At 34.5% G+C, this 27,528-nt stretch overlaps 1 protein-coding gene across 1 annotated transcript in view; it reads left to right on the top strand.

Moving 5' to 3' along the window:
- Window positions 1-27,528, top strand: part of LOC140433617 (cell adhesion molecule Dscam1-like) — a 757,823-nt gene that overhangs the window by 661,700 nt on the left and 68,595 nt on the right. Inside the window, exon 5 of the mRNA XM_072521600.1 lies at window positions 14,446-14,702. Within this exon, the coding sequence (XP_072377701.1) occupies window positions 14,446-14,702 (257 nt within the window). The remainder of the gene's footprint in view (window positions 1-14,445; window positions 14,703-27,528) is intronic.

Here is a 27,528-nt window from a genome sequence, read left to right as displayed (position 1 = left end):
AGGAGATGATATCTCCTTTTTTTAATAGTAGAATTAGTTCGCATGTTTTCCATTCTTCCGGTATTTTATTGTGTTTATAATTTTATTAATTAATGTTATTAATTAAAATAGTTTTACCCTACAATTTTGATTAGCTTGAAAATTTTTTGTGTCATTGCAATATAGCGTACAAATATTCTATGACCGCTATAAAGAGTAGAGCGCTCATGTTGTATTCTTGTTTTGATTTCTTGTTTATCGTAAATATCTACAAGATCCATATTTCTTGTACAGCCAGACTCAGCTTTTTTAACACTTAGGTCCTTACTTTATCTTTATTTTCGTAGGTTGTTTAAGGGTATATGGAATAACAATAAAGACGTCTAGATATACTGCAGCATAAGAGGATTATGTGGTCCGTTTTGACATAATTGCCGAAGTTTGAAGCCCAAAAACTTTCGGAGAAATATTAAAAATAAAACCCCAAGTCCCGTGGTTTTACCAAAGCGCCCTTGTTGCGTAGTGATGTCTCACAAAGGCCCTACTTATATTCCCTAAAACGTACTCTTCGGTATTTCCTTTAATCCCTGTCGGTATACGAGTCTAGGGTAAGTGCTCGTTTGCACTCCACTAGGACACAAAGGCTCCTCGTAATGGCCTGTCGTTTCCAGAACACACGACGAAACACTCCGGTCGGTCAGAAGTTTATGAAGGAGTTATTAAAAGAATACGACGCAACCCGCCAGACTTAGAACCGAACTACAGAAGGAAACCTTTGTTGCTCGTATATACACGAATACCTAGTGTGTTTCTATATTCATTGTAATGTATTTATAGTTATAGTGTAAATATCAATTTAAGTAGCATATTAAATATGGAATAGTTCTTTAAATCACTCTAGTGTTGGGGAAAAAGCGCATAAGTCGAAATCTGTTGTTTTTCAGGAGAATTTATTAAAGGTTTTATTCTTGTCGTGAAAATCCATTTTTAAATTAAACTTACATTATACTAATATTATAATACGATATATTAACCAAACCTATAGACAATAATAAAGTAGGTAACATCTTTACCAATTGATGATTTTTGATTGACTTAAGTCTTGTGGATCTGACTTTGATTGCGATTGCTGACTTAAGCCTATATAAACTAACATGCTAGCCATTATAGTAATAAAGAAATACAGGTATATACTTCTTCTTCTTCTAGTGCCATCTCCACTAATGAAGGTTGGCTATAACCATTGCAAATTCGTCTCTATCTTCTGCTTTTCTTAAGAACGTCTGTGTGTTTAACTCGGTCCAGTTGAGAATGTTTTTCAGCCAGGATATTTGTCGTCCACTAGGACCCGTTTTTCCTTCGATTTTACCCTTCATAATCAGCTGCAACAACTCGTACTTATCATTTCTAAGTATATGCCCCAAATATCTTGTCTTTTGTATTTTAATAGTGGTCAAAAGTTCTCTGTCTCTTCCCATTCTGTAACACCATTTCGTTCGTAATATGAACGATCCATGGTATTTTCAAAATTCTCCTAAAAAACCCCATCTCAAAAGCTTTCAGTGTTCTTATTAAGTCAACATTAACAGTCCAGGCTTCGACACCATAAAGAAAAATACAGTGGATATACCATTTTACCATCCGATATCGGATTTGCAGATTGAGTCTTTGGTTACTAAGAAATTTCCTCATTTTCAAAAAGGTTGCTCTTGATTGCTCTATTCTTGAGCGAATTTTTGATTTCGGATTCAGATCTTCCGTAATCCAGACTCCTAAGTATTTCATTTTGTCCACTTGCTTAATATTTTAATTTTTTGTCTGGATCCTTGTAATGACTTAGTCCCTCTTACTGATAACCATGGTTTTTGTTTTCTTTATGTTTATTGTTAAACCAAACTGTTCCCCAGTATCACAAATTATGTTTAGTAACGTATGCAGCTCTGTCTCACTTTCAGCGATAATGACTATATCGTCAGCATAACGGATGTTATATATATTGTCACCATTTATCTTGATCCCTTCTGTACAGTTTCTAAGTGCTTGCGTAAATAACTCTTCGGAATCTATATTAAATAGTAATGGCGAAAGTACATAGCCCAGTCTCACTCCTCTACTTATCTGTTGCGCATCCGTGCTACTTCCATCTAATGTTACCACAGCCTGTTGGTTCCAATAGAGATTTTTCAGTATGTTAATGTCATTTTTGTCGAGTCCTTTTCTCTTCAGATATTCCATGAGAATGTTATGTTTAACTTTGTCGAAAGCTACTCTATACTCTATAAACGCAACGAAAAGATCTTTTTGTTGGTCTCGATATTTTTGGGCAAGAGTTGTGAAACTATACAGAGCTTCCACTGTTCTCAAGCCGTTACGAAAGCCAAACTGTCTATTACTCATATCCGCTTTGAACTTTCTGAATATTCTTGCATGTATAATCTTTAAACATGATTTTAATAAGTGTCACATTAAGCTGATTAATCTATAGTCATTACAGTGTTTGGGGTTCTTGGTTTTTGGTAGCCAAACAAAGGTCCATAGCAGCCATTCTGTAGGTATCTCACCAGATTTGTATATGTTGTTAAAGAGTATAGTTATTGCACTTAAATTATCTTCGCCTATAAGTTTAATCAGCTCGATATGAACTTTATCTGACCCAGGGGCTCTGTCAGATTTTGAGTTGTTTATAGCATGTTGGACTTCAGATTTTAATATTATTGGAGCTTCCTCGTTTTCAATTTGTGTTGGTTCCGTTCTTGTGTCCATGAAAAGATCTTCAATATATTTAGTCCATACTTGTTTGATTTCAATTGCGTTATTAAAAGGTTTATTGTTTTTGTCAATTAATCGGTTAGGTGTATTTGTTCGTTATTTTCCAGATAATTCTTTTACTTTTTTATGTAAATCATAATGATCATGCTTTTTCTGCAATTCTTTCACTTCGCTGCATGTTTCCCTCAATCACTTTTCCTTAGCCTCTTTTATTCTGCTCCTTATTAATTTATGTTTTTCTCTGTACTTATTTGGGTTTTTATTTCTATATTTCCTTCTTTGTTCCATGGTTTCTAGTATTTCTTGAGTCATCCAAGGTTTTCGGCTTTCTGTTTTCTTTTGTAGAGTTTATTTCTGTTTTTATAACAGAATCTTTGATTTTGCTCCACATAGTGTTCACATTCTCAGTGTTTTTCATTTCGGATGTTAATTTCTTCATTTCTTAATTAATACAGGTTAGAGCCTCAGCACAGATGTCATTTATCTTGAGTAACTGAGTATTCACCTTAGAACTTTTGGATTTTATTATCTTTTTTACCCTCAGTTTCATTTTTGAGACAACAAGGTTATGGTCTGAGGGGACATCTGCTCCAGGAAAAGTCTTGACACTTACAATGGAATTTCTAAATCTTAGATTGGTTGAAATAAAGTCGATTTGGATGAGAAGCGTAAAATAATGGAAGTTTTATTCGCTGTAAAAACCAACACAAATAAAATATATCAGTGCACATCTTTATTACTCTTCTAAGTCTAGATTTTCGGTGTCTGGATCTAGGTCTTCTTAATCTGGGTCAACGTCAACTGTTGCATTTGAATGTACACGTTGCTTATAAGAGCTTGTGTTCACATCTGGAATAAGGGGTAGTAATTCCGAGAGATCATCTTTCTTGCACTTGTAGATTGCAAGTGGCTCTGTATATTTTTTTGATAAAAAAAGTACAACCGGACGGCCACGGCGATTTAAATTCAAATTGAAGAAGTCTTCTGTTTTTTGAAGAAATTTTTTATAATAGATCAGTCCCTGTTCGTTTGTGTATTTGAGCCATTTGCAGTTGTGGTATAGAAATTTTCGTTTTTCACTATCTTGTTTTCTTTTTACAAAGATACTTTTTAACAAGGCTGTAACATTTCAAGAAATTTTTAAGTAGTTTCGTAATCATCGACGATACATGGATTCACTGGTATACACTAGAGACCACTTATTATTCGAAATACTAGATGGGATCCGGCGAACGCGCTCCGAAGAAATAAAATAGTCATATCGGTCGGAAAGGTAATCACCATCATTTTCTGGCATTTACAAGTGGTGATCTACATCGACTACCTGGACAAGGGCAAAATGATCATAGGGCCCTACTAAGCTGAATTAGTAGGCTAACTAGACGCCGAATTGCAGACAAAAAACCCCATTTGGCGAAAAAAAAGTGCTTTTCCACCATGACAACGCATTGGCTCATACCTCCACCTTCGTCATGACGAAATTGGTCGAATTGAGCTAGGAACTGTTACCCCATTCTCCGAATTCTCCAGATTTGAACCCATGCGACTTCTTTTTGTTTTCAAACTTGAAAAGGGCACTCGCCGGCAGAAATTTAATTCGAATGATGTGGTCACCGTCGCCACAAAAGCCTACTTTGCAGACCTCGAAAAAACGTATTTTTCAGACGAGTTAAAGGTTTTCTTTTGTAGGCTAAGTACTTATCCAACCATCCTAGTATTATGTTGTACTCTGTGTTATATTTTAGTAATTTTATCCATATTTAATTTTGTTGAAACCTCTATTTGCAGAAAATTTTATTCAAATTGTTCGAATTTTTATTTTCCAAATACAAATACTTTATGAAAATTTTATTTGTCGTCTAAGAATATCTGGATATTTTAAGAAGAAAATCTGAAGTGCAAGTTCTATTTTTCTATCGATTTGCCTGGCAGCATGTTGAAATAAAACTCAATTGCCTGAGAGTTTTCTGAGAAAACAGAAATATCCGTGTCAGTCAAAATCTTTTAGTGATCTTTTTAACAAAAATAAGGTCAAAAGGCGGATGAGATTGGATTAGGAAAACCAGTCTATTTTTTATAAGATTGTCGTTTGTTAATAAAATAAAATGCCAGTTGATTTTATTGACTCTTGATTTAAGTTTGTGCAAGTGGAATGAGAAATATAAATTCTTCCAATGTTTACGTTTAACTTAAAACAGAGCAACAGCGATGTGAAATCATCAGCGCCGATAATATTTGCACAGTATTTTTTTCCACAATTTTAAGCTTTCATACATTTTTCTAAGAATATTTCTCTCAATAGGGTTGCGTTCTAATTTTTGCAGAAAAAGTTGTGTGATAACCTCAATAATAATAATTGACTTATACTCTCTCACAGATAGGTCAGGAATATTAATAAAAAAAAAAAATTAAATTAATACAAAATGATTAAAAACATCATTTTTTGTTTTTTCGTTATAAATATCATAAATAAATAAACATTTTCTTTTGAGAAACAGCTGCGAAAGACAAAGTTACATGAACACATAGTCAATAAAGATTGCAGAAATTGTAACCAACAGTATAAACTATCAAATGCCATATAACAGTGAACGACTCAAGAAGGAAATATATCCAGAAATAGAACGACTCAAAAAGGAATTATATTATATATCCCTTCTTCAGTATTCTTTTAACATTCAGATTATTTAGCATTCGTATAATGTGACCAAGACATCTAGCTCTTTGAGCTTGTATTTTTGCCGTAATTGCTGGTTTTCCATACATCCTCATTATTTCTTTATTCGTTCGTCTTCTCCAAATATTCTCTGCCGTCTTTATTCCTCCGAAGATTTTTCTGAGCACCTTTCTTTCCCAGATCTCTACTTTCTTTTTTCCTGCTAGTTCATAATCCACGTTTCACTGGCATACATTACTGTGGGTTGTACTCGCAGTTTAGCTGTTCTTGACACATTTTTTGCTTTCAGTAATGAATTTAGTGACCCTATCGTTCTGCTTCCCTTCATTAATCTTTTGTCTATTTCTTTTTCTTCTTTTTCTGTTCGTTATGGTTACTCCTAAGTACCCAAATTATGAGACTTTTTCAAAACTATAGACAGTCTCTGCTCCTTTCATTTTGATATATTTGTTATTATTTGTTTTGTCTCCTCTCATTTCAATATATTGCATTTTTGTTTGGTTTATTATTATTAATTATTATTCTATTAATCTATTATTCATTATTTAACTTTTTCTAAATGTTTTCTTTTGTTCTCGCTAGTATCACCACTTTATCCGCATACGCTATGCACTGTTCCCTGCTATTGAAAATAGTCCTGTTTGTGCTCATATTTGTTCTTCCTACGATTTGTTCTAATAATAGGTTGAATACATTCGTTAATAGCGGATCCCATAGTTTTAAACCTATATTCACTGTGAACTGTCTTGAAAAGCTTCCTTTTATTGTTACCCTATTTATCGTGTTCCTAAGCGTCATTCTCACTAGCCTTTAGCTAAATAAGCTTTATCTAATTCACACCTAAATTCATTTAACTGTGGTAATTTTTTTATATCTGTATAATAATTATCAAAGGTTTTTCCCGCTTCCTGATTGCGACTATAAAAAGCAAATCTTTTAAACATTTCATTTATTTCTGGTACACAAAACGCTTCTAGCTCATTAAATACTATTTGAAAATTACTCTTTTTGCATTTGTAAGTTCTAAAGTGTTTATAACCTCAACTTCTTCTTCACCTATTAAATTTAAAAGAATAGCAACTTTGAAGACATCTCACATCTATCATTCGAATGCGAACCGGTCACTGTCTTACTCCAGAATATTTGTTTAAAATTAAGTGTCTGGACTCTCTATATTGTGAATGTGGATAAATGGGAAACCTAACACATGTGGTGTTGGAATGTCCCATTAATAAAATGCCGCAATTTGATGTCTACCATAAACTTATTAAAGCAGGATGTCCTACTCCAATTTCCATACAAAATGTACTCCACAACATAAATGCTAGAACCATACAAGTCATTAACAGCTTCATTAAAACATTTCAAATTAAAATTTAGGGGGTATTTACAATTAAACAATAACTACCTATTAGTTGATAAAAGAGACAAAACTAATTCAAAAATTCAAACATAACATAATATATTTTTTGTCTATGTAAAAATTCAGATAATGTCATATTAGGTTCATAACCGCCATAATCTAATATATTCCTATTCTTTTTTTTTTCATGGGTGCTCTGACTAAGAATCCGAGGTAACATTTCTGGGTGTGTGTAATGCTCGGCCGTTGCACCTGAGCGATAAAAGTTTTAAGCTTTGTTGAGCTGTCTCCTAACATCTTTTTTAGCTACATCAGCCAAATTGCCAACGAAACCGAAGGGGATATGCTAAAACCAGATTCTCTGTGAGGAGAGTCCCTGCATTTAATCAAACATATGTGCTGGTCAAATACCTACCAGGTGGAGAACAAAAAAAAAAATAAAGAAGAAAAAGACGAATAGCAACTTTCATTTTATCTGGCTTTGTGTCCTTTTCAGAGGTAATTTTCCAAGTTTAGCTTAAATTTTCTGAAATGTTCGACTCTATTGCCCTCAAATTTTATAGGAATCGTTAGTCTGACCTCCATCTTGTATTTTTAATTATAGGCCTATAATATATGTGTATATAATATATGTTAATTTAAGTATAGGTTATTTGACTTGACTTAAACTTTAGGGAAACTTTCGTAACACAAGTAATGTGATTTTATTTTTCGTTTGACAGCGCCATGTTGTATTATTAATAAACGTAGGTTTTGATATTCCTATTACTTTTTTTATTTAAGGACTATTACATGATACAGTTATGACACGAAGCCACATCCTTGATATCTATGACAACTGACATCAAACATAAAACTAATAGAATAATACTTAGAGCTAAATATATGAAAATATCAATATTATGTCGAGTGACTTAGAACATTTTTGGTAAACATTTACATTCCAAAATCTTTGGAGACTTTCTAAACGATACATCGTTGTATAATTGATATGTATTGATATGTAAATGTAATATCTAATGTGGCTAATGACCCACGTGGTTAAAGCGACTATTGTCTTGTAAATAAAAAAAAATATTTGTTAACCTCTTTTAAATATAAACCAACTTTGAATAAAGTTATTTTTCTTAGTCTTCACTTCAGCTTGTGGAATGTGTTCGTGAATGTATATTTAAGCAACGTTATTAACATACAAACTTCCGGGTAATAAACATTCTGATGCAACCTCATAAGGACTAAACAAACTTCAGACTTTCATGGTAATTTCATATGTTGATTAAGAAACTGGCTTCTTTCCAAATTCCAAAGTGGAGCTTTGTGCAATCTCCCGCAAACTTTGCATAATTACTTTCGTTGTTGACATAATAATGTGTCACAAAGCGTATGAATGTAAAGGTAGTTTCAAAAATAGTCAGCATACCGGTGGTGTGTGACAACAGTAACATAAATTTTGATGGAAAATTAATAAACATTTTATTAGTTGGTTATCTGGATGTGTTTTACTTTCCCACTGTTCTCTCCATCGGGTATTCAGCTAAAAATTGCAAGGATGTAGCGCTTGAGCGGATTTCAGGGGAAATAACCTGGATCGAAGACGGTTTTCAAGAATATCGCGAATGTCGTTGTAGACTAGAAGTTGACGATTATCGATAATTTTGTTATAGTCTTCAACTAATGCATGTTCGTGGCGTAAGTAAGTGTTGTAGCTATGTTACTAAGGGTGGGTAGCCACGCTGTGAGGCTGGTCATAATTGTGCCTATTTTCATACGAATAGCATTGTTTAGCTGATTATCGAACATTTGGCCTGCTATTCATCCAATTTGTCATAACCACAAAGTTTCTGTATTATGTTGTTATGTGTTTTTAGTTTTGCTGATGTTTTTGTTAGATGTTCGATGAATGTAAGCATTCTGTCTAGAGTAATCCCAAGTTAATTCGTAAATCCCTTTTAATAGTTTTTTATTAAGATGCACTCGTATTTCTCTATTTGCTAGCCTTTTGTTGACATGAAAAGTTAATACAGTATACTCCCTCTATAACGAACACGGTTATTACGAGTTTTCGCTTATAACGAGGTACATTAGATGTAACGTGAAATTTCTATTGAACTATAACCCTCTATAGCGAGTTAAATTTGCTTATAACGAGATAAAATAAAATTGAAAAACGTGTTTTTTTACATTTTGGCCCGACCGTAGCTATAAATAAATACCCGTTTTAACTGCCGTCCGCAATAAACTTCTTACAATTTATGATTCTTAGTCGGAAATTTACAATTTATGATTCACAAGTGTCATTGTAGGGGGTTGACCATTCACACCTAATAATATAGGTCCTAATAGACAAGATGTGGAAAGTGTTTTAAAGGTTGTCAGAAACTTTATCCAAAGAAAAAACGCAAATGAAGAAGCATAAAACGGTTTCACATCTTTAGAAAATATGATAGATAGAATACTGGACAATTTAAAGCAGTCAAAAATGACAGACTTCTTCCAATTGCAGATGCAGTAGTTTATGTTATTCTTGAAAATACGCTTTATACAGATTTACAGAATACAGATTTTTGGTTTTAACGTATATCATTGACAATAAAAGTAAACAAATCTTTTTTGTTTTAATGTATTTCATTGACAATAAAAGTAAACAACTTTTTTTCAAAAACGCCATTCTAACAATATTTATTAGCATCTTATATTGCTCCGAATGGCTTCACTATAGAAAGTTAATGTTTTAGAAAACTACATATTCATATGTATGAACAGTATTATTGTTGTTGGATATAACGAGATCCGCTTATAACGAGGTAATTAGTCTGCCATTTCAGTTCTCGTTATAGAGGGAGTCGACTGTACTTCAATTTTTGTAGTATTTGGATGTAATCTCCATTTCTTAAAGAACTCGCTGACGATGGATAGATTACTTGAGACAGCATTTTCGGTAGTTTCTAAAAGTTTGTAACTTGTTGTAAGAGTCCAACCGTCACCATATGCGACATTCTATTGCAGGCGTGTCAGCAATCAAGACTCTAAAAAGTAAAGGGGCAATTACAGAGCCTTGTGGAAGGCTATTATTAAGTTTCATCTGTTTGCTCATATTTTTTTATTATTACATGCGAGGTTTGCCAGGATTTTGTCGATGACGTTAATTATCTTTCTGCGGGGGATAATACAAACATTGTTACGTTTTTCAGTGGGTTCAGGTTCAGTAAACCTAGTTTAACTAATTTTTGTTTATACATTTAAATACAAATTTATATATAATAAATAATTATCGTATATCACTTTACAAGATAAACACTTTGCTAATCGCATGTAAACTATCTCTCAAAGTGACGCTGTAGATGTTTTTATACACGCACAGATGTTTTTTTATCGCCAGCGAAGTCGTGAACGTCAAGTTAGCGTTTTCAACACAAAATCCAGGAAAATATCGCGAATAAACCATTAATAGAACGCCAAATAGAATTTTCAAGATATTACAGGACCGTAATTACAGTCACATTACAATATTAAGGCCCGTTTCAAATACTATCGTATGTTACTGTTAGATGTATATAAATGCTATAGAAATTTTTTTTTTGTTTTGAGAACTAGCTTCTATAAAAGTTGTTAGTGACAAGACTTGAGCCATACAGCTTCGATTAGTCACAGCTTCTGTGACTAATTATGTTGAGAAGAAGCTTTTTTACATAGTTTACATACCTACTATTTTCAGTAGAGTTATAGAGGTGCGGTAGTTTCCTGGCTTATCATTCGGTTTGCCCATTTTCGAAATTGCAATGATCTTTGTTTGCGTAATTGAGAAAGCAATACTGCCGGAGTAAAATATGTAAGTGTAGAACATGCCATTAAATCCAGGTGCTTTATCTGCTTTTATTTCTTTCAGCACATACCTGATTTTACAAATATGAATTATTTCTGAATATTATCCAGTTTTGTTTGTTTTTTTACTGCCTTAAGTCTTATTTCATCTTCTTTGTATGTGTTCGGTCTCGTAAATTTGGGTTTTTGACAGTCTATATCCACTTTTGCCGACTAGGTGTATCTATGTTGTATACGAGCTTATCGGTTATTATACAGCCTAGAAATGGTTTTTTTTGTATCGCTTATTACTGCACCTACAAATCTCTCATCTCAGAAAACTAAAACAATAGTAGTTAGCAACGAACCAATTAGATGGAAAATAGAAATTGATGGCATCATTATTGAACAAGTAATGGAAATAAAATACCTGGGAATTATACTGTCTAGCTATGGAGACCTGGACAAAGAAGTGAGAGATCAAGTACAAAAAGCAAATAGACTGGCAGGATGCCTTAATAATACTATATGACGAAACAGACACATTAACACTGAGATGACGTCAAGAATTTATAAAGCCATGTGTAAGAACAATAATAACATATGCCTCAGAAACAAGACCCAACACAGCCACAATGCAAAGGCTACTGGAAACTGCAGAGTACTGAGAAGAATAACAGGAAATACGCTGAGAGATCGAAAGAGAAATGAAGACAGTAGAATGTAACGGGTAGATCTTTCGAAGCGACAGACTCAGTAAAACACAGGTTGAAATAAAAATAAATCTATTAGTTTCAACGTATATACAATAATAAAAATAAAATGTATTCTATGTCCCCGTCTGGATCCCGCGAGAGTGAATTCCCCGGCGGACGCCTGTAAAAGAAAAATTATTATTACTAACAAAAAAAATGGAACACGCGAATTCAATCGCACGCAGACTTGTACTCGCTTGTGCGAGTGCCAAAACGCACTCGCAATATTCGGTTGTGCAGATCCACGCTATACGGTAACGTTCAATGCACGATACCCACGGGTTCTGCTTGATTGAGGACAGATTATAATCCTCAGTACGGAAGTCTCTCTGTCCGGGTCGGCTCGCAGGTTCAATACACCAGCGAGCCAGGGAGCCTAGAGCGTTAGCCACAAGACTAATTTAATTCCGCCAGTCGCTCGCCTTAAATAGCCGCTCCGGATCCCACCTCGTCGTGTCGTCGTGGAAATGGGTGCGCAATTATCGACACTCCCACGGTTCGAACTGTTGAACGTCCAGCACATCGTTACAAGAAGAAAATGTAACGTACAGTGTATAAATGAATGGACACAAAATAAAAAAAAAAGAATGGAATAACCAGATACAGAATGGAGGAGACCCATCGCTTATGAAGAGGAAGAAGAAGAAGAAGAAGACAAATCTCTTGTAGTTTTTGATGGTTGGTGAGAACCAGCTCAAGGTATCGTCTAGATATCCAGAGAGCTTCTTCCAGTTCGCTTTTCTAAGATTTCACTTGGTTGGAGAATGTATTATAATTATTATAATTAATAGGCCAATGTTAATAAACGTAGAACAATGTTGAGTATGTGGGAAGCCTGCAAGGGAACTTCTTGTAGTTGTTATCGGTTTATCATTGATATCTTTTGAGATAAAATAGAAATCTGAATTATATTCTTTTCTCCATGCACCTGATTTAAATGTTTCTCTATCTTTGGCATTAAAAACTAGATATGTGTTTGCTCTTCAAAGACCATGCGGCCAGTGCCTTCCCATTTTTATCATTCGTGGTATACTTCTACATTAAGTCGTAACTGTTGAAGTCACCGATGAATATAGTAGGGTATGTATGAGTATTTACCACTTCTGGTTTCCAGGTAGTGGCTGAGGATTTAAATATGTTAACTACAATAATCTCTACAATTTTGGTGACCACTTCATGGATATTGTATATATATATATATATTTAGGGATTCTACAGTATTCACTGCCTTCCCTCGCTCAACCGTTTCCATCTCTCTCTGTTGTTCCATTCTCCATCGTTTAGTCCTCTCTTACTCATGGCGTCGTCTACTTCGTTCCTCCAGGATTTTCGGGGTCGTCCTCTTTTCCTCCTTCCTATGGGGCTCCATTCGGTTATTCTCTTTATCCATCTGCTGTCGCTAGCTTTTCTTACATGTCCATACCACTTTAGTCTTTTTTGTTCTATATATGTTAGTATGTCTGTTTCTATTGATGTTCTTTGCTTTATTTCGTCATTACTTCTCCTATCCATTCTTGTTACTCTGCAGCATCTTCGCAGGCATTCCATCTCTGTTGCTATTATCTTACTGCTGTTTTTCTTGTTTATGATCCAATTTTCGGCCCCATATGTCATAATACTTCGCACTAATGTTTTATAAATCTGCGTTTTTGTCTTCATATTTAGGTGTCTATCCCACCATACTGAGTTAAGTTGTCGGATTGCTGTTCTTGTTTGTCCTAATCTTTGTGTAATTTCTTTCTCTGTTGTTGCCTTTTTCGTGATTATAAACCCCAGGTATTTGAATTTATCCTTTCCTTTGATTGTTACGTTGTCATCAATCTGTAGATCTTCTATGTCTTCTTCACTTGTAGATAGGTACTCTGTTTTCGCGAGGTTAATATCTAGGCCAATAGGTCAATATCTATGGATACTGTTTTCATTGAAATCAGTAAGCAAGAACCTACTTTCTGTATTGCTTTGAATATAGGTTACGACACTGTAATGTTTATCGTAAATCGATAGTAAATCTCTCAGTAAATCGTAGCCGGATATCTTTCCTTTTAAATTAAGCTGAACTTGCCACATTTCTCTAACTGCATCGTCACTGTATCCACTGCATCCAACGTAATTATCATAATATGTTTTCCACATACCCAGATGTGTTCGATGGGATTAAACTGGCAAAATACGGCGCCGGTGGTAACCGTAGTACTTTATGTTTATAACTTGATACAATTTTGTCAACTATATAAACTGTTGGCTTTTCATTACGTTTCGAAATTTCCAGTAACTGTGATTTGAAGGAGTATTCCGGAAAATTGATAATTATTTTTACTAAACAATTTTTTATGCTCGGTATGTTCCACGATTCTTTTGGTTGTTTCTCCAAAATCTCCGAATGGTAAGGTGCATTATCTAAAACTATAACTGATGGTTCACTCAGACTAGGTAACAGTTTCTCCTTATGCCATTTAACAAACATATCTGCATTCATTTTTTCATGGTAATCATCATATCTTGATTTTGAAGAAAAAATCAAATCTGCCTTTTCTATAAAGCCTTCTTTCCCTCCTGTACGAAGAATGATATGTCTTTTTTGCCTCCGCTATCTGTGTGTTTTAAAGAGCTTAACAGCCAAATATATACTTTTACATTTTATTTTATTAAATATTACTACTATACTGCTATTCCTATATATCAAAATTTGTAATTATATGCTCTTATATCTCCAAATATTACAAGATATAATGCATTTATAAAAAAACATGAGTAATATGCAACATATATGCATAAGCATTTTGCATATAATCTCTAGTAAAAATTTTCAATATTGCCAAAAATAAAAGACGCTTTACTCTTAAGCAAAAATAACTCATTTTAACAAAACTTGTATGCAACTAATAAAATTTGGTATCGGATAGTCATTTTATATTTTGGACTACGCAGAACATTTTACAAAAAATAAATTTTTTCGAAAGATTAATATTAAAATAATTTCACACTGTACGTAAACATACTGTATATTCAAGATACCTACAATCAAAATAGCTGACGGCACTAATAAGTAATTCGATATTTATCGGTTGAAAAAAAAAATAACAATGTTTTGCTTGTTTTAGGCGAAGTGCAGACATCGTCGTATCCAGGCCGAGTAATCGTCACCGAGCCTAAAGGTGATTCCCAACCTCGCATCAGCGTCGACAAATACAACGCAAGGCGCGTCGTTTTGGGCGAAGACGTGACGCTGCCTTGCGTCGCTCAGGGACATCCCGTCCCAGGATATTACTGGAAGAGGGAGTTGCAGGGACAAAGCGTGCCTGTTGCGCTCGGAGAGAGATTAACGATACTTTCGGCTGGTTTGCTCAGGATATCTAAGGTATACTTAACGCAGGCGGACGATGCTTATTGCGTTTTAATAAAACCCCTAGACATGATTTAGTATTGTGAACATGTTATTTTTTGAGATAATTTTTGTTTTACATTTTTACGTGCCTTGTTTAATATTTGAATCGCGGTTTATTGGAAGTGTTTTTGTTGGTTGTTTGACGATATAAAACCGCGAAATTTAAAATTTATTGGTCAACTATTTTTATCGGTTGTGATATATATTCAGTAATAGTTCTATAAAGAAATTGCCATACTGGGTTTATCGACAACGTGCCCTTCTCATTGGTCATTGATATACCTGGCAAATTAAAAAGAGATGCAGGGACTGCTTTGCGTCTATTTTCTCTGTGGCACTGGAGGAATGGGCTGGTATTGTAACTATCAGTCTATCTGGTATTATTATGTCCTTATGTACTACTAACTAAAAATGTCTCTTATATAGTCGTTTCTTAAGGACAGTATTCTGCTGCTCTCTATAAGTGACATTCTGTTGTTGATTTTTTTATATATAAAACCATTAGCCTTAAGAAATCGTTGAAGTGTCATTTCAGAACCCGATTGTAAAATATTTTTTCTAATTAATTCAAACACGTAAACTTTCTATTGTGGAAAATTATTAACTGCGTAAGTATATTTCTTAAATGGTCTTACTGATTGGTTTCAAGAGATAGGATTCAATAACGCAGAATTGACCACTATCACGAAGAGATGTTCCTGTGTGTAATTGGATTTTTTACAATCTGGTACACAGTTGATTAAGGCAGTTTAGTAAAAAATATTGTCTCTTTTATAGCTTCTGACTTAGATAATTTCGATCAAAGTCCATTATTCACATTTGTAACTATCTATTTCGCCTCTGGTGGTAACATCATTTTACTTCTACTGATCTCATTTTGATCGGCATATTCTTCTTGTTCAGAAATTGCTTCTTCTTGCTCAGAAATTTCTTCTTCATTATCTACCATCCAAGGACGGGATATTACTTATGTTAATACAACAAACCTTTTGCTATCCATTTTAGTGGTTTTAACACTCTATATATTTTCATTTTTCCAAGAATGACCAATGATCCCATTTTGAAATATTCAAGTTTCATCGAGAAACACGAATTGGTATATACCTTCATCCTTCGCATATTTATAAGTTTTGAAGAATTGTACTCTTTTACAAACAACGTTAGGTAATTCCATAAGTCCTCGTCGTGGATTATCCTTCATCCACTCAAGTCCAAGTTCTTTGAGCAATCTTTTTAAAGAAGTGGTACTACCATTAAATAATTCTTTATCTCTCAGTTGGGACCACAATGATTGAACCGTTACGTGCTGTTATAAAAGCATACAGAACTAAAATTATGTTAAATGTATATATTGTAAATGGTATCACGAATAGAGCTTGTATTTAATGTTGTTGTATTTGTTACTCGTTTATTAGTGCAACGCTTTTTCTTTGGTGACTCAAACTGTTCACCTTTTTTCTGCATTTAACATATGCTGCTGGTTCTCCAATACTCGTCAAAATTTTAACATACCAAAAAGCCTAAACAAAGCCTCGGAACTTTAGATGGGTTTTCAAAGAAACGACCAAAGCTAAGAAAACGGATTATGAATATTGGTACATGGAATATACAGGGGATAAAACAAAAGATTGATATCATTGTGCCTGATCTAGAACAAATGAAAATGGATATTACAGCACTAACTGAAACAAAATTAAAAGGAACTGGCACTGATATGGTAGGAAATTATATACATATATTCACTGGAGTCCCGAAAGATAAAAGAGCCGCTAGGGGAGTATCAATACTAATAAAGAAAAAACTTAAGAATAATATCACAGACTGGGAAACAATTGATGAGAATATCCTAAGAGTAAATATAGACATATATGGGCACAAGATTACCATGATAGCCGCTTATGCCCCGTCTGATGATGCAACAATCAACGTGAAAGAAGATTTCTTTCAAAAAATCGAGGATACACTTAACAACATAGGAAAAAACAGAGAAATAATTATGCTTGTGGACTTCAATAGTAGAACCGGATATCAGAAAAACAGTAGAGTAGTAGGACATTTTGGAGAAATGGCAACTAATGATAATGGCGGTAGACTTATACACTTATGTGAGAGCTATGAGTTAAAAATTAGCAATGGATTCTACAAACATAAGGACATACATAGATATACCTGGATTCAACAAACACGCAATCTAAAATCAGTCATCGATTATATTATTAGTAAACAAAAATCTGTATTGCAGTGGAATGATGCAAGAGTTCTCCGAGGAATAACATGTGGATCCGATCACTACTTAGTAAGAGCGAAAATTTTGTTCCCACTTAAGATAATACACGGAGACCAAAACCTAGAAGACAAGCAAGACTTGCAGACAGTAGATACTCCAAAGTACAACTTCAATAGTTTTATAAATGATAGTACTAAACAGCTATACCAACGACGACTGGATGAAAAACTACGAGAAATAGAGAGACAAACATTTTCAGATATTTACGAGAATATTATTGCTAGTTTACACCAGGCCTCTAAGGAGACACTCGGGACACAGCAAAACAAAATTAGTAACAAAATATGGTGGAACGAAGAAATCGAATATATGGTAAAACAGAAAAAAGAACAGCATCTAAAATGGCTAAATACAAAAAATACTGAAGACCATCAAGCTTACAAAGAAGCCGATAGACAACTATGAAAAATGATAAAACAAGAAAATAATAAAATATGGGATCAGAAATGTCAAGAAATCAATACATACATCGGAGGGAAGCAATGTACAGAGATATGGAATTTTATACAATCAGTAAAAAATACAGGAAAAGACAAAGCGCACATACACACTATAAAACCAAGACAATGGAAAGATCACTATGAAAGCTTGCTGACAGAGACAAGACAAGAATACCTAGCGAACTCCCCAACACAGTCAGTACATATACAAGGAGAGGAAGCGAGGGTAGACATCGAAACAGTAAGGAAGGCTGTAATGACCCTAAAGAATGGTAAATCCGCTGGACCTGAGGGAATCTATGCTGAAATGCTTAAGAATGGAACTCATAAACTATGTGAAATATTAACTTATGTGATCAATCAGTGTCTAAATTGACACCCAGTACCAGAACAATGGAGAACGGCATACATGTTCTCAATACACAAAAAGGGGGACAAAAGGAATTGTAATAATTATAGAGGCATATCGGTAACCAGCACCCTGAGCAGACTGTATGGACGAATTTTGAGAAATATGATCGAGGAAGAATATAAGCACAATGAAGAGGAAGAACAAAGCGGGTTCCGTGCAGGAAGATCGTGCACCGATAACGTATTTTGTCTTAAACAAATAATAGAAAAAAGATCGGCTAAGAATCTAGAAACTCATATTACTTTTGTAGACCTGCAAAAAGCATATGACAACATCCCCTTAACAAAACTGTGGACAACGTTGAAAAGATCTAACATCAACCACACATTGATAAATGCTGTACAAGAACTATATAGAGAATCAAAGGCACAGATAAAAACAGGAAAATATCTAACGAAAGAATTCCTGGTTACAAAAGGCTTGCGACAGGGAAGCTGTATCTCACCAACCTTATTCAAGATATATGTTGTAGCGGCATTGGAAAGATGAAAAAGAAAGGTACATAGGATGGGTATAGAGCTTAGCAATGAATGTATATATACACTCCAGTTTGCTGATGACCAGGTAGTGCTAGCGACCGACAGGGAAGACATGCAGTACATGCTAAGAAAACTGATAGAAGAATATCACGACTGGGGAATGAATGTCAATACAACAAAAACCAAATATCTTTGTATTGGAAACGAGTCAGATAACATAGACCTCGAAAACGGACAACATATTTCCTGCTGTCAGAGCTATGACTACTTGGGTGTTGCCTTTGACAATACAGGAACTGATACACGGGAAACAGAAAAACGAATCACTCAAGCAAAGAAAGTCTTAAGATGTCTCAATGGTATACTGTGGAGTAAAGAGATAACAAAAGGAAGGAAATTTAATATATATGAGACCATGATTAAAACTACTCTTCTTTATGGCGCTGAAACATGGAGAATTAGTGAAAAGAACAAAAAGCGAATAGAAGCAGTAGAGATGGATGCAATGAGAAGATCTTTAGGTATTTCCAGACGAGACCGAATCAGAAATGATGTAATAAAACAACGTATGGGAATAGAAGGAAATATAACTCAAGATATAGAGAAGAAACAATTAAGGTGGTATGGGCATGTTCAACGGATGCCAGCATCAAGACTCCCCAAAAAAGTAATAGAATGGCAACCAATAGGTCGACGGAAAAGAGGAAGACCCAGATTAGAATGGCAACACGGCGTAAACAAGTCCATGAGCGAAAGAAATTTAACAACAAACGACTGCGAAGATAGGAAGAAATGGTGTTTAGGTATCGGACAACGTCGAAAGAAGTTCTAAACCGATGTGTATATATAACATATGCTGCTTACTGTTCTTACACTGATTCTTCTTTAAAATAGTTAACTAATGAAGCCACAAGTTCTTTGCATCGACTATTCAGCTGTTTGGGCATTTTTACAAATAAATAAATGTTTTTTACAAGATAGCCTCAAAATTCGATGATACCACGAGTACAAAATTCACAGAACACTGATTGAAAACTCAACAAACGACGCGACAACAAACTAAAGTAACATACACTTTTCTATAGAAATGTAGCCACACATACAATAGAATTACGACCTTGGTGACGTGCACGCAACTTTATTTGGCTTGTATTGTAGGGTGTTCTATTTAAAAAACACAACTTTGGTTCATTCCGCTGTTCCTACTGACCCTGTATAATCGAAAATAATTTTAAATTATTTACATACTCCATAATTCAGCCGTAATAAAAGAATAGGTACATATTTATATTAAAAAATTTCCTGTTTCATATACCAATTAAAACAACTCGTCGCCGAGAGAGAATTTTTTAATAACCATAACAATTTAAAAAAAATGTGGTTGTTAGGTGTATGTGTGCGTGATATATTTATGATGCTGTGTGCATGATTAATGCAATAATTACAGGTGTGAAATACTCCAAACACGAACAAATAAAATAGTTCTAATTTTATTTGTAATTACTGAGATTAGTGAAACTCAGTATAAATTATTTATCGAACACTTTCAACCAACAACAAACAATTTTCGTTCAATTATAAATGATATTGAAATGTTTAATAAATTGAAAATTGTTTCGAAATGACAAATGTTAATATCATTTATTGGCGATTAATCCTTCTCGATTTAAATCACGGTATCTGGGTGTTACCCTACTAATAATATATATCCAGTGGGGAATTTAGTTAATTTATTGTTGAGTTTCTGGCTTATTTTTATATATTGCTTGTTTGTTTTTCATATAATTATTAATGTAATAGAAATATACACCTGATAAAGTTGACACCATCTATCTATCGTCCGTCGGCAAATTCAAACAAAAATATAACTTCCAGGCCATCTTTTACCACCTTTGGTCCAGACAAATTAATGTATGTATTTAATATATTTTTTACCACAAAAAATGAGATGTTTTAACCAAATAATGCTTCAAATATAATGTGCAATATAATATTGAATTACCTCCGCTAATGAACTTGCTTTTTTGTCCTTAAAAGTAGAAAAAAGTTTCAATTATATTGCTTAATATTTATAATATTGCTTAATATATTAAATTAATTAAAAATGATAACGATAAACGTAACAGCAAAGATAAGAATGGAGAAGGAAGACCTCAACATCATCGGAGTATAGGGCCCAGAAAATAACAAGCCTCAAACAACAAGGAAAGCTTTTTATGACCAAGTACAACAAGTAGTAGATCAAGTCAGAGGGAAGGGGGGATTTTAACGCTCGAATAGGCAATCAAGTAATACCCGGAATTAAGCAAAAACATAACGAGGATGTCAAAAACGAAAATGGAGAACTGATAATAAACTTCTGCACGAATATCGAACTAAGAATAAACAGCACACTTTTTTACCACAAAGAGCAACACAAATATATATTTAATAACACCCGTGAACAAAGATCTATGATAGAATATGTTATGACCAACAGAGATATACATCCATCGAAAGTAATCGACGTAAGATGCCTCAAGTCAGCAGATGTAGGTAGCGACCATAGCCTAGTATTATGTAAAATAAGAATAATCCTGAAATACTTCCCAACCAAGAGAGCAGCGCCAACACAAACAAAAATCAAAGTCAAAGGACTGAATACGGAATCTACGGAATACTTATGGAGGGAACAGAATATCAGAGAAGATCACTGGGAATGAAATATTAGAAAACAATAACATCGAGGAAAGCCGGAAAAAACTCAAAAATAACATAATTAACGCAGCTACAGAATCACTTGGAGAGAGGAAAGTAACGAACACTAACGTATCAAAAAAGAAAACACCATGGTTTAGAGAAGAAGTAAAGACAAAATGTGAAGAAAAGAAGAAAGCTTTTTTACAATACAGAACACAATAAACACAACAGGCATACAACCACTATAAACGAATCAGAAATGAAATGAATACTTTAGTTAGACAAATAAAAATGAAATACTGCCAGAGCTGCTCAAAACAGATGGAACACGACTTCTACGGAACACAAAAAGAAATATGGAGAATGGTCAAAGGACAGAGAGAAAAAATGAAACACATTCAGAAGGAAACATGGGTAGATTACTTTCAATCCCTATTTGCTTAAGGAACCACCAACACCAGAGGTGACGACAGACGAAGAAATAAATATTGAGGAGGAAGAATTGGGGAAATTAAAAAATTGAAAATCACCAGGAGAGGATAGAATACCGAACAAACTCCTAAAGTACGGAGGGCCAGATCTGACCAAACAACTATTAAAACTAATCCAAAAAATAATAGAACAGAACAGAATTCCTCAAGATTGGAGATCAAGCATCCTAATACCTCTCTTCAAAAAGGGAGATAAATCGGATCTGGAAAATTACAGAGGAATTAATTTATTAAACACTAAAATTAACAACCAAAGTGACAACAAATAAAAAATAAATTTAAAATTATTAAAATACAACAAACCAGCATATTTATATTTCGTGAACCTTAAGAAGGCATTTGACCGGGTCAAATTAAAAGACGTTATCCACAAACTGTACGCAAGAGAGATACCTCTAGAAATAATCAAAACGATCGAAAATATTTACCAAAACAACACAATAAAAGTAAAAGTAGAAGAACTAACCGACCCTATTGAAGCTGGCAATGGGATAAGACAGAGATTCCTTGAGTCTCCTATTGTTTAACCTGATTATGGATGAAATAATAAAAAAGTAAGAACTCAAAAAGGATACCAAATGAGAGAAAAACAACTTAAAATAATCTGCTATGCAGACGAAGCAATACTACAACCTCAAAGTGAAGATGATTTACAACGTATGTTGCACCAATTTAATATAACCGCCAGAAAATTTAACATGTTAATTTCCCCAAAAATCGCAAAATACATGGTTACAACAGCAAATTTACTAAGATGTAAATTGGAGCTGGAAGGTCAGATAATAGAACAAGTAATGGAAAAATATCAGGAAAGAAATGAAAGGCAGAATTTACAAAACAGTCATTCAGACCAATAATGACATACGCGGCAGAAACAAGTCCTGACACCGACAGGACAAAAAGGATGTTAGAAACAGCAGAGATAAAAGCACAAAATGAAACAAATTGATGGTAAGACACTATGGGACAGAGCTAGATGTACAGATATACGACGTAGATGCAAGGTGGAGAATATCAAGAACTGGGTAAAAAATAGCAGAGTAGAATGGAACGATCTTATAAGAATGACAACAAATAGAGTAATAAAGAAGGCAAGAGACCGTTTCCATGTAGAAAGACCACGAAAACGATGGAACGACAACTTATTAGAGGCACATTGAAAAATAGACAGAGTCATGTCTATATAAAAATAAGAAGAAGAAAAAGAAGAAGAAGGAAACGAGACGGTTTCAGTGCTTATACCTACGCAAAATTCAATCGGAGTATAAAATTAAAGTAATTTAATTAATCAATTGGAAAAAATACAAATTGAAATTGAAGAAAAATAAAAATGGGATTAAATGAAAAAACTACTCTTACTTGCTGTTGGTAATTACACCAGTAATAATCAATAATGACCAACAACCTTTAGGCAAATGGCCAATAGGAAGAATTCTACGTTTATTTCCTGGAAATATATTGGTTGTATAACATGTAAACTTTGTATTTTGACAATGCCGCACTAGTTCAGGTACATGAAACTCTAAGTCTAATAACACTTTAAGTCAGTAATTACTCTACTTAGTCGCTCACCAACATTGTACAAGACAAGAAATACAATTTATCAATCGAGTCCATTTCGTCTCAAGATTACCTACATACGAGGGTGGATTTATATAAAACTAGCCTTTGATAGAAAAAAAAAAGTTTTTTTGAATTAAATCGATTTATTTCTTAACATTTTTATCTCGATACACGTAGTAAGACGATGTTCCAATTTTTTATCCCATCCGAATAGTACTTTTGCTCGAGCTCTTCAAAATAGGCCAAAGTTTCAACGACGACTTTATCATTTGTTGCGAAACGGCGTCTTCCAAGCCATTTTTTTAGGTTTGGAAACGGGAAAAAATCGCTGGCGTCAAGATCTGGGAAATACGGTGGGTGTTCAACCCATTCGTGTAATTTTGCCATGGCGACGGCCGATCGGTGAGCCGGTGCATTGTCTTGGTGAAAGAGCACTTTTTTGCGTTCCAAACCGGGGCGTTTTCGACGCAATTCGGCATCGAATCGATCCAATAATGCTGCGTAGTACTCACCATTGATTGTTTTTCCTTTTTCCAAGTAGTCGATGTGGATGATGCCCTTCGCATCCCAGAAAACAGTCGCCATCACTTTGCCGGCCGAATGTGCTCTCTTTGCCTTCTTCGGCGGCGCTTCGCCGCGTTTGCTCCACTGTTTCGACTGGTTTCCGGTGTGTAATAATGCACCCAGGTTCCATCAACGGTGATAAATCGGTGAAAAAAATCCTTCGGATCGCGCCGTATCATCGCCAAAAGCGTCTCCGAAGTGGTTACACGTTTTTGCATTTGATCGATTGTCAGCAAACGCGGCACCCATCGCGCGGACAGCTTTTTTATGTTCAAATGATGGTGAATGATGTTGTGTACACGTTCGTAGGAAATGTTTAGGACCTCTATTAACTCACGGAGCTTAATTCGACGATCTGCCATAATCATGTCATGGACTTTGTTGATCATTTCCTGCGTGGTGACTTCATTTGCCTTCCGAGACGCTCATCATCAAAAATACTCGTACGATCACGAACAAATTCAGCTTTCCAAAATTTTACTGTTGCTAACGAAGGTGCAACCTCACCAAAAACTTCGTCCAGGTCGGCTTTGATTTGCACATTCGTTTTACCCTTTTTGTGGAGGCACTTAATCACCGAACGATACTCGACTTGACGGCTATAAAAACCAAACTATTGTTTTTAAAACTTAAAATTTTGACAGACGTCATGTCATGAATGGCAAATGTCAACACCAAAACCAATTCGGTATCAAGTAGTACCATCTATCAAAGGCTAGTTTAATATCAATCTATCCTCGTAATCTGAAAAAAGATTCACCAGCATACAGTAATACATTTTTACAAAAGTTTACATACGATCATTATGTTTTTATATCTATTTTCATAAATATTTTAATGAGTATCTGTTATTTTTATTTCCATATTCTCTATCCTCTTGTTAATTTCAACCCAAACCCCATCCGAATTACGCTCAATTTGTCACTTACATAACGCTCCCGATGTGTTAGTGAGTCCAGCACACGGCAGCATACACCTGTTAAATGGAAATAGCCCAGAGCGAATAAGTCTAAGTGATTTATGGACCTCCGATATATTTCAAGCAACTTAACCAATGTGCAGAGGTGGGCTTAGCGGAAAAATCGTAAAACAAGTGAGGATATAAATCTTGGGAGATTTGCATTTGGCGAGGATTAGGCTCAGGCGCACTGCCTATTGGCGGTAGGTAATAAATTAATTGGTTAGAACGCGCTGTAGATTTCTTAATAAAAGTAAATCTGGAAGAGTTAATGGGTCGTCGTTGGATAATGGAATTGAAGAGTTATATTTATCGGGTTTAGAATATAAACACCAGTTGACTTAAATAAATTCGAGTCAAGCTTTTCAAATATTGTGTTGTTACTACAATGTTGTCCGAAATTATTAATAAGCAACTTTTTAGGCCACAAATTAGTACTGTTTCCTAATATTATAAGCATATTACTACGCTGTTATAAAATCCCTTGACACAGGATACAACTTACAAAGAACGGTGATAAACTCACATTACAAAAATGGCCATACTGCATTTGAAGCTAAAATCACCTTCTCACCACACGCATAAAATTAAGAAAAGCTTTGCCGGTTTTTCAAAACTCTTGCAAAAACGATGTTCATTCAGCTAGTTCCTCCTTTGCTTTCTATACCGCTAGCTATGCGCATCTTCCTTGTGTCAAAATCGTACATTGTCGTACCAGATTTAACATTGTGTCCGATAGGATCCCTCCTCTACGACGCCTTTGATACGAAATTAGTTCTTAGTACCTGGTATTCAAATTTTTGTGGGATTAAATTATTTAAAATTAAAACGTAATTAGGAGAGGTCAAATTCGACAACAACGTTGCTAATTTTTGTTGTCAGCCGATTTGGCAAAAACCTTAAGAAGCGATTAGCTTTAGGTCGCTGTCATTCCATCAGCCAGGGGCGTATTAAATTTATTTTTATTTTTAAAGAAAAAAAATTATGCTACAATCTATAAAATCCAGAATAACGGTATATAGGGCTATAATCCAACCAGACTTTGATTATTGTGTTTCTATCTTACATCTATTTAATCTGAATCAAGTTTCTCCATGGCAAAATCTCCAAAATCGAGAATTACGCATGATTTTACATGTTACTCGACTAACATCGATTTAAACTATGCTTATTACCTTAGAGTGGTTATCAGTTAAGCAACGGCTTCATTATCTGTCGATGTCTTTATTTTGATAAATTTATTTCTTTCAATTCGGATCTGTATAAACATTTCACTAGATAAATCAACCAGATACATATTTATATAACCAATAGGTATAGTTCAATAAAATCTTTTATTTTTACAGGTCTTAGCGACTTTAATAAGCTTCTTCTTAAAGTTCCATCTCCTATCGGAGGTTGGATATCACAACGGCTATGGTCACTTTGTTGGCTGCTGCTCTGAAAAATTGTAGTGAACTACAGTTAAACCATTCTCTAAGGTTCCTCAGCCAGGAGATGCGTCTTCTTCCTATGCTTCTTCTTCCTTGGATCCTTCCTTGCATAATAATTCTCAGCAGCTCATATTTTTATCCTCTGGTTATGTGACCCAAATACTCTGGTTTTCTTCTTTTTATGCTGTTCATAATTTCTAACTCCTTATTTAGACGTCGTAGTACCTCAGCATTGGTAATCATTTGAACCCACTGAATTTTTAATATTCTTCTGTAACACCACATTTCTAACGCTTCTATTTTTCTTATGTGTTGTTTCTTCATCAATGTCCAAGTTTCCATTCCGTATAGTAAGATAGAAAATATGTAACATCATAGGACCCTCAATCTGAGATGCAACTGAAGGTCTCTGTTGGTAAGCATTGTCTTCATTTTCACAAATGCTTGCCTTGCAGTTTCAATTCGGACTTTGATTTCTCTGCTTTGGTCATTTTTGTCATCAACCTAGGTTCCCAGATATTTGTATGTCTCTACTTTTTCTATTTGGGTTTGCTCTATCATTAATCTTTCATTTCCATGTTGCGTTTTTGAGACAATCATAAATTTAGTTTTTCTCTTATTTATTTTTAGTCCGTATCTAATGCAATAATCGTTAATTCTATTTACCAATTCTTGTAGCGATTCCAGGGTTGCCATTATAACGGTGTCATCAGCGAATCTTATGTTATTTACTATTCTTCCGTTTACAGAGATTTCATCACCTAGATCCGCTATCGCTTCCTGGAATATGGCTTCACTGTACACGTTAAACAGTAATGGCGAGAGAACACAGCCCTGTCTTACTCCTCTCTTTATATCTATATTTTCGGACTTTTGTTCTTCTATCTTTATATTGGCCTTTTGATTCCAATACAGATTGATAATGATTCGTAAGTCTCGTCTATCTATATCTTTGTTTCTCAGTACTTCTATTAGTTTTTCATGTCGGACCCTGTCAAATGCCTTCTCGAAGTCGATGAAACAGGAGTAAATATCTAGGATCATTTCTAAGCATCTTTGAGAGAGGACATTAAAAGCAAACAATGCCTCTCTCGTTCCCAGTCGCTTGCGGAACCCAAACTGACTATCATCCATATCATCTTCTAGTTTTATACAATCTTCCATGAATCACCTTTAGAAATATTTTGAGGGTATGGCTTATTAGTGATATTGTCCTATAGTCTGAACAATCTTTGGCACATACTGTTTTTGGTATTGCTACAAAGGTGGACACCAACCATTCCTGTGGGATTTTTCCAGTTTTATATACTTCATTAAATAGGTCCAGAAGTACAGGTAGAGTTTCATCGTCTAGACATTTCAGTAGTTCCGCAGGTATTTCGTCTGGACCTACAGTTTTTCCGTTTTTTGCGTTTCGTATTGCTTGTTCGATTTCCTCTATTATGATCTCTGGCCCCGTTTCGCTGTCGATTTCTTCCGGTTCTTGTCGATTA

The sequence above is a fragment of the Diabrotica undecimpunctata genome, chromosome 2 (assembly GCF_040954645.1).
Source record: "Diabrotica undecimpunctata isolate CICGRU chromosome 2, icDiaUnde3, whole genome shotgun sequence".
Taxonomy (NCBI): Eukaryota; Metazoa; Arthropoda; class Insecta; order Coleoptera; family Chrysomelidae; genus Diabrotica; species Diabrotica undecimpunctata.
The sequence above is the reverse complement of the archived record's forward strand: the minus strand, read 5'-3'. Positions and strand labels throughout refer to the sequence as shown.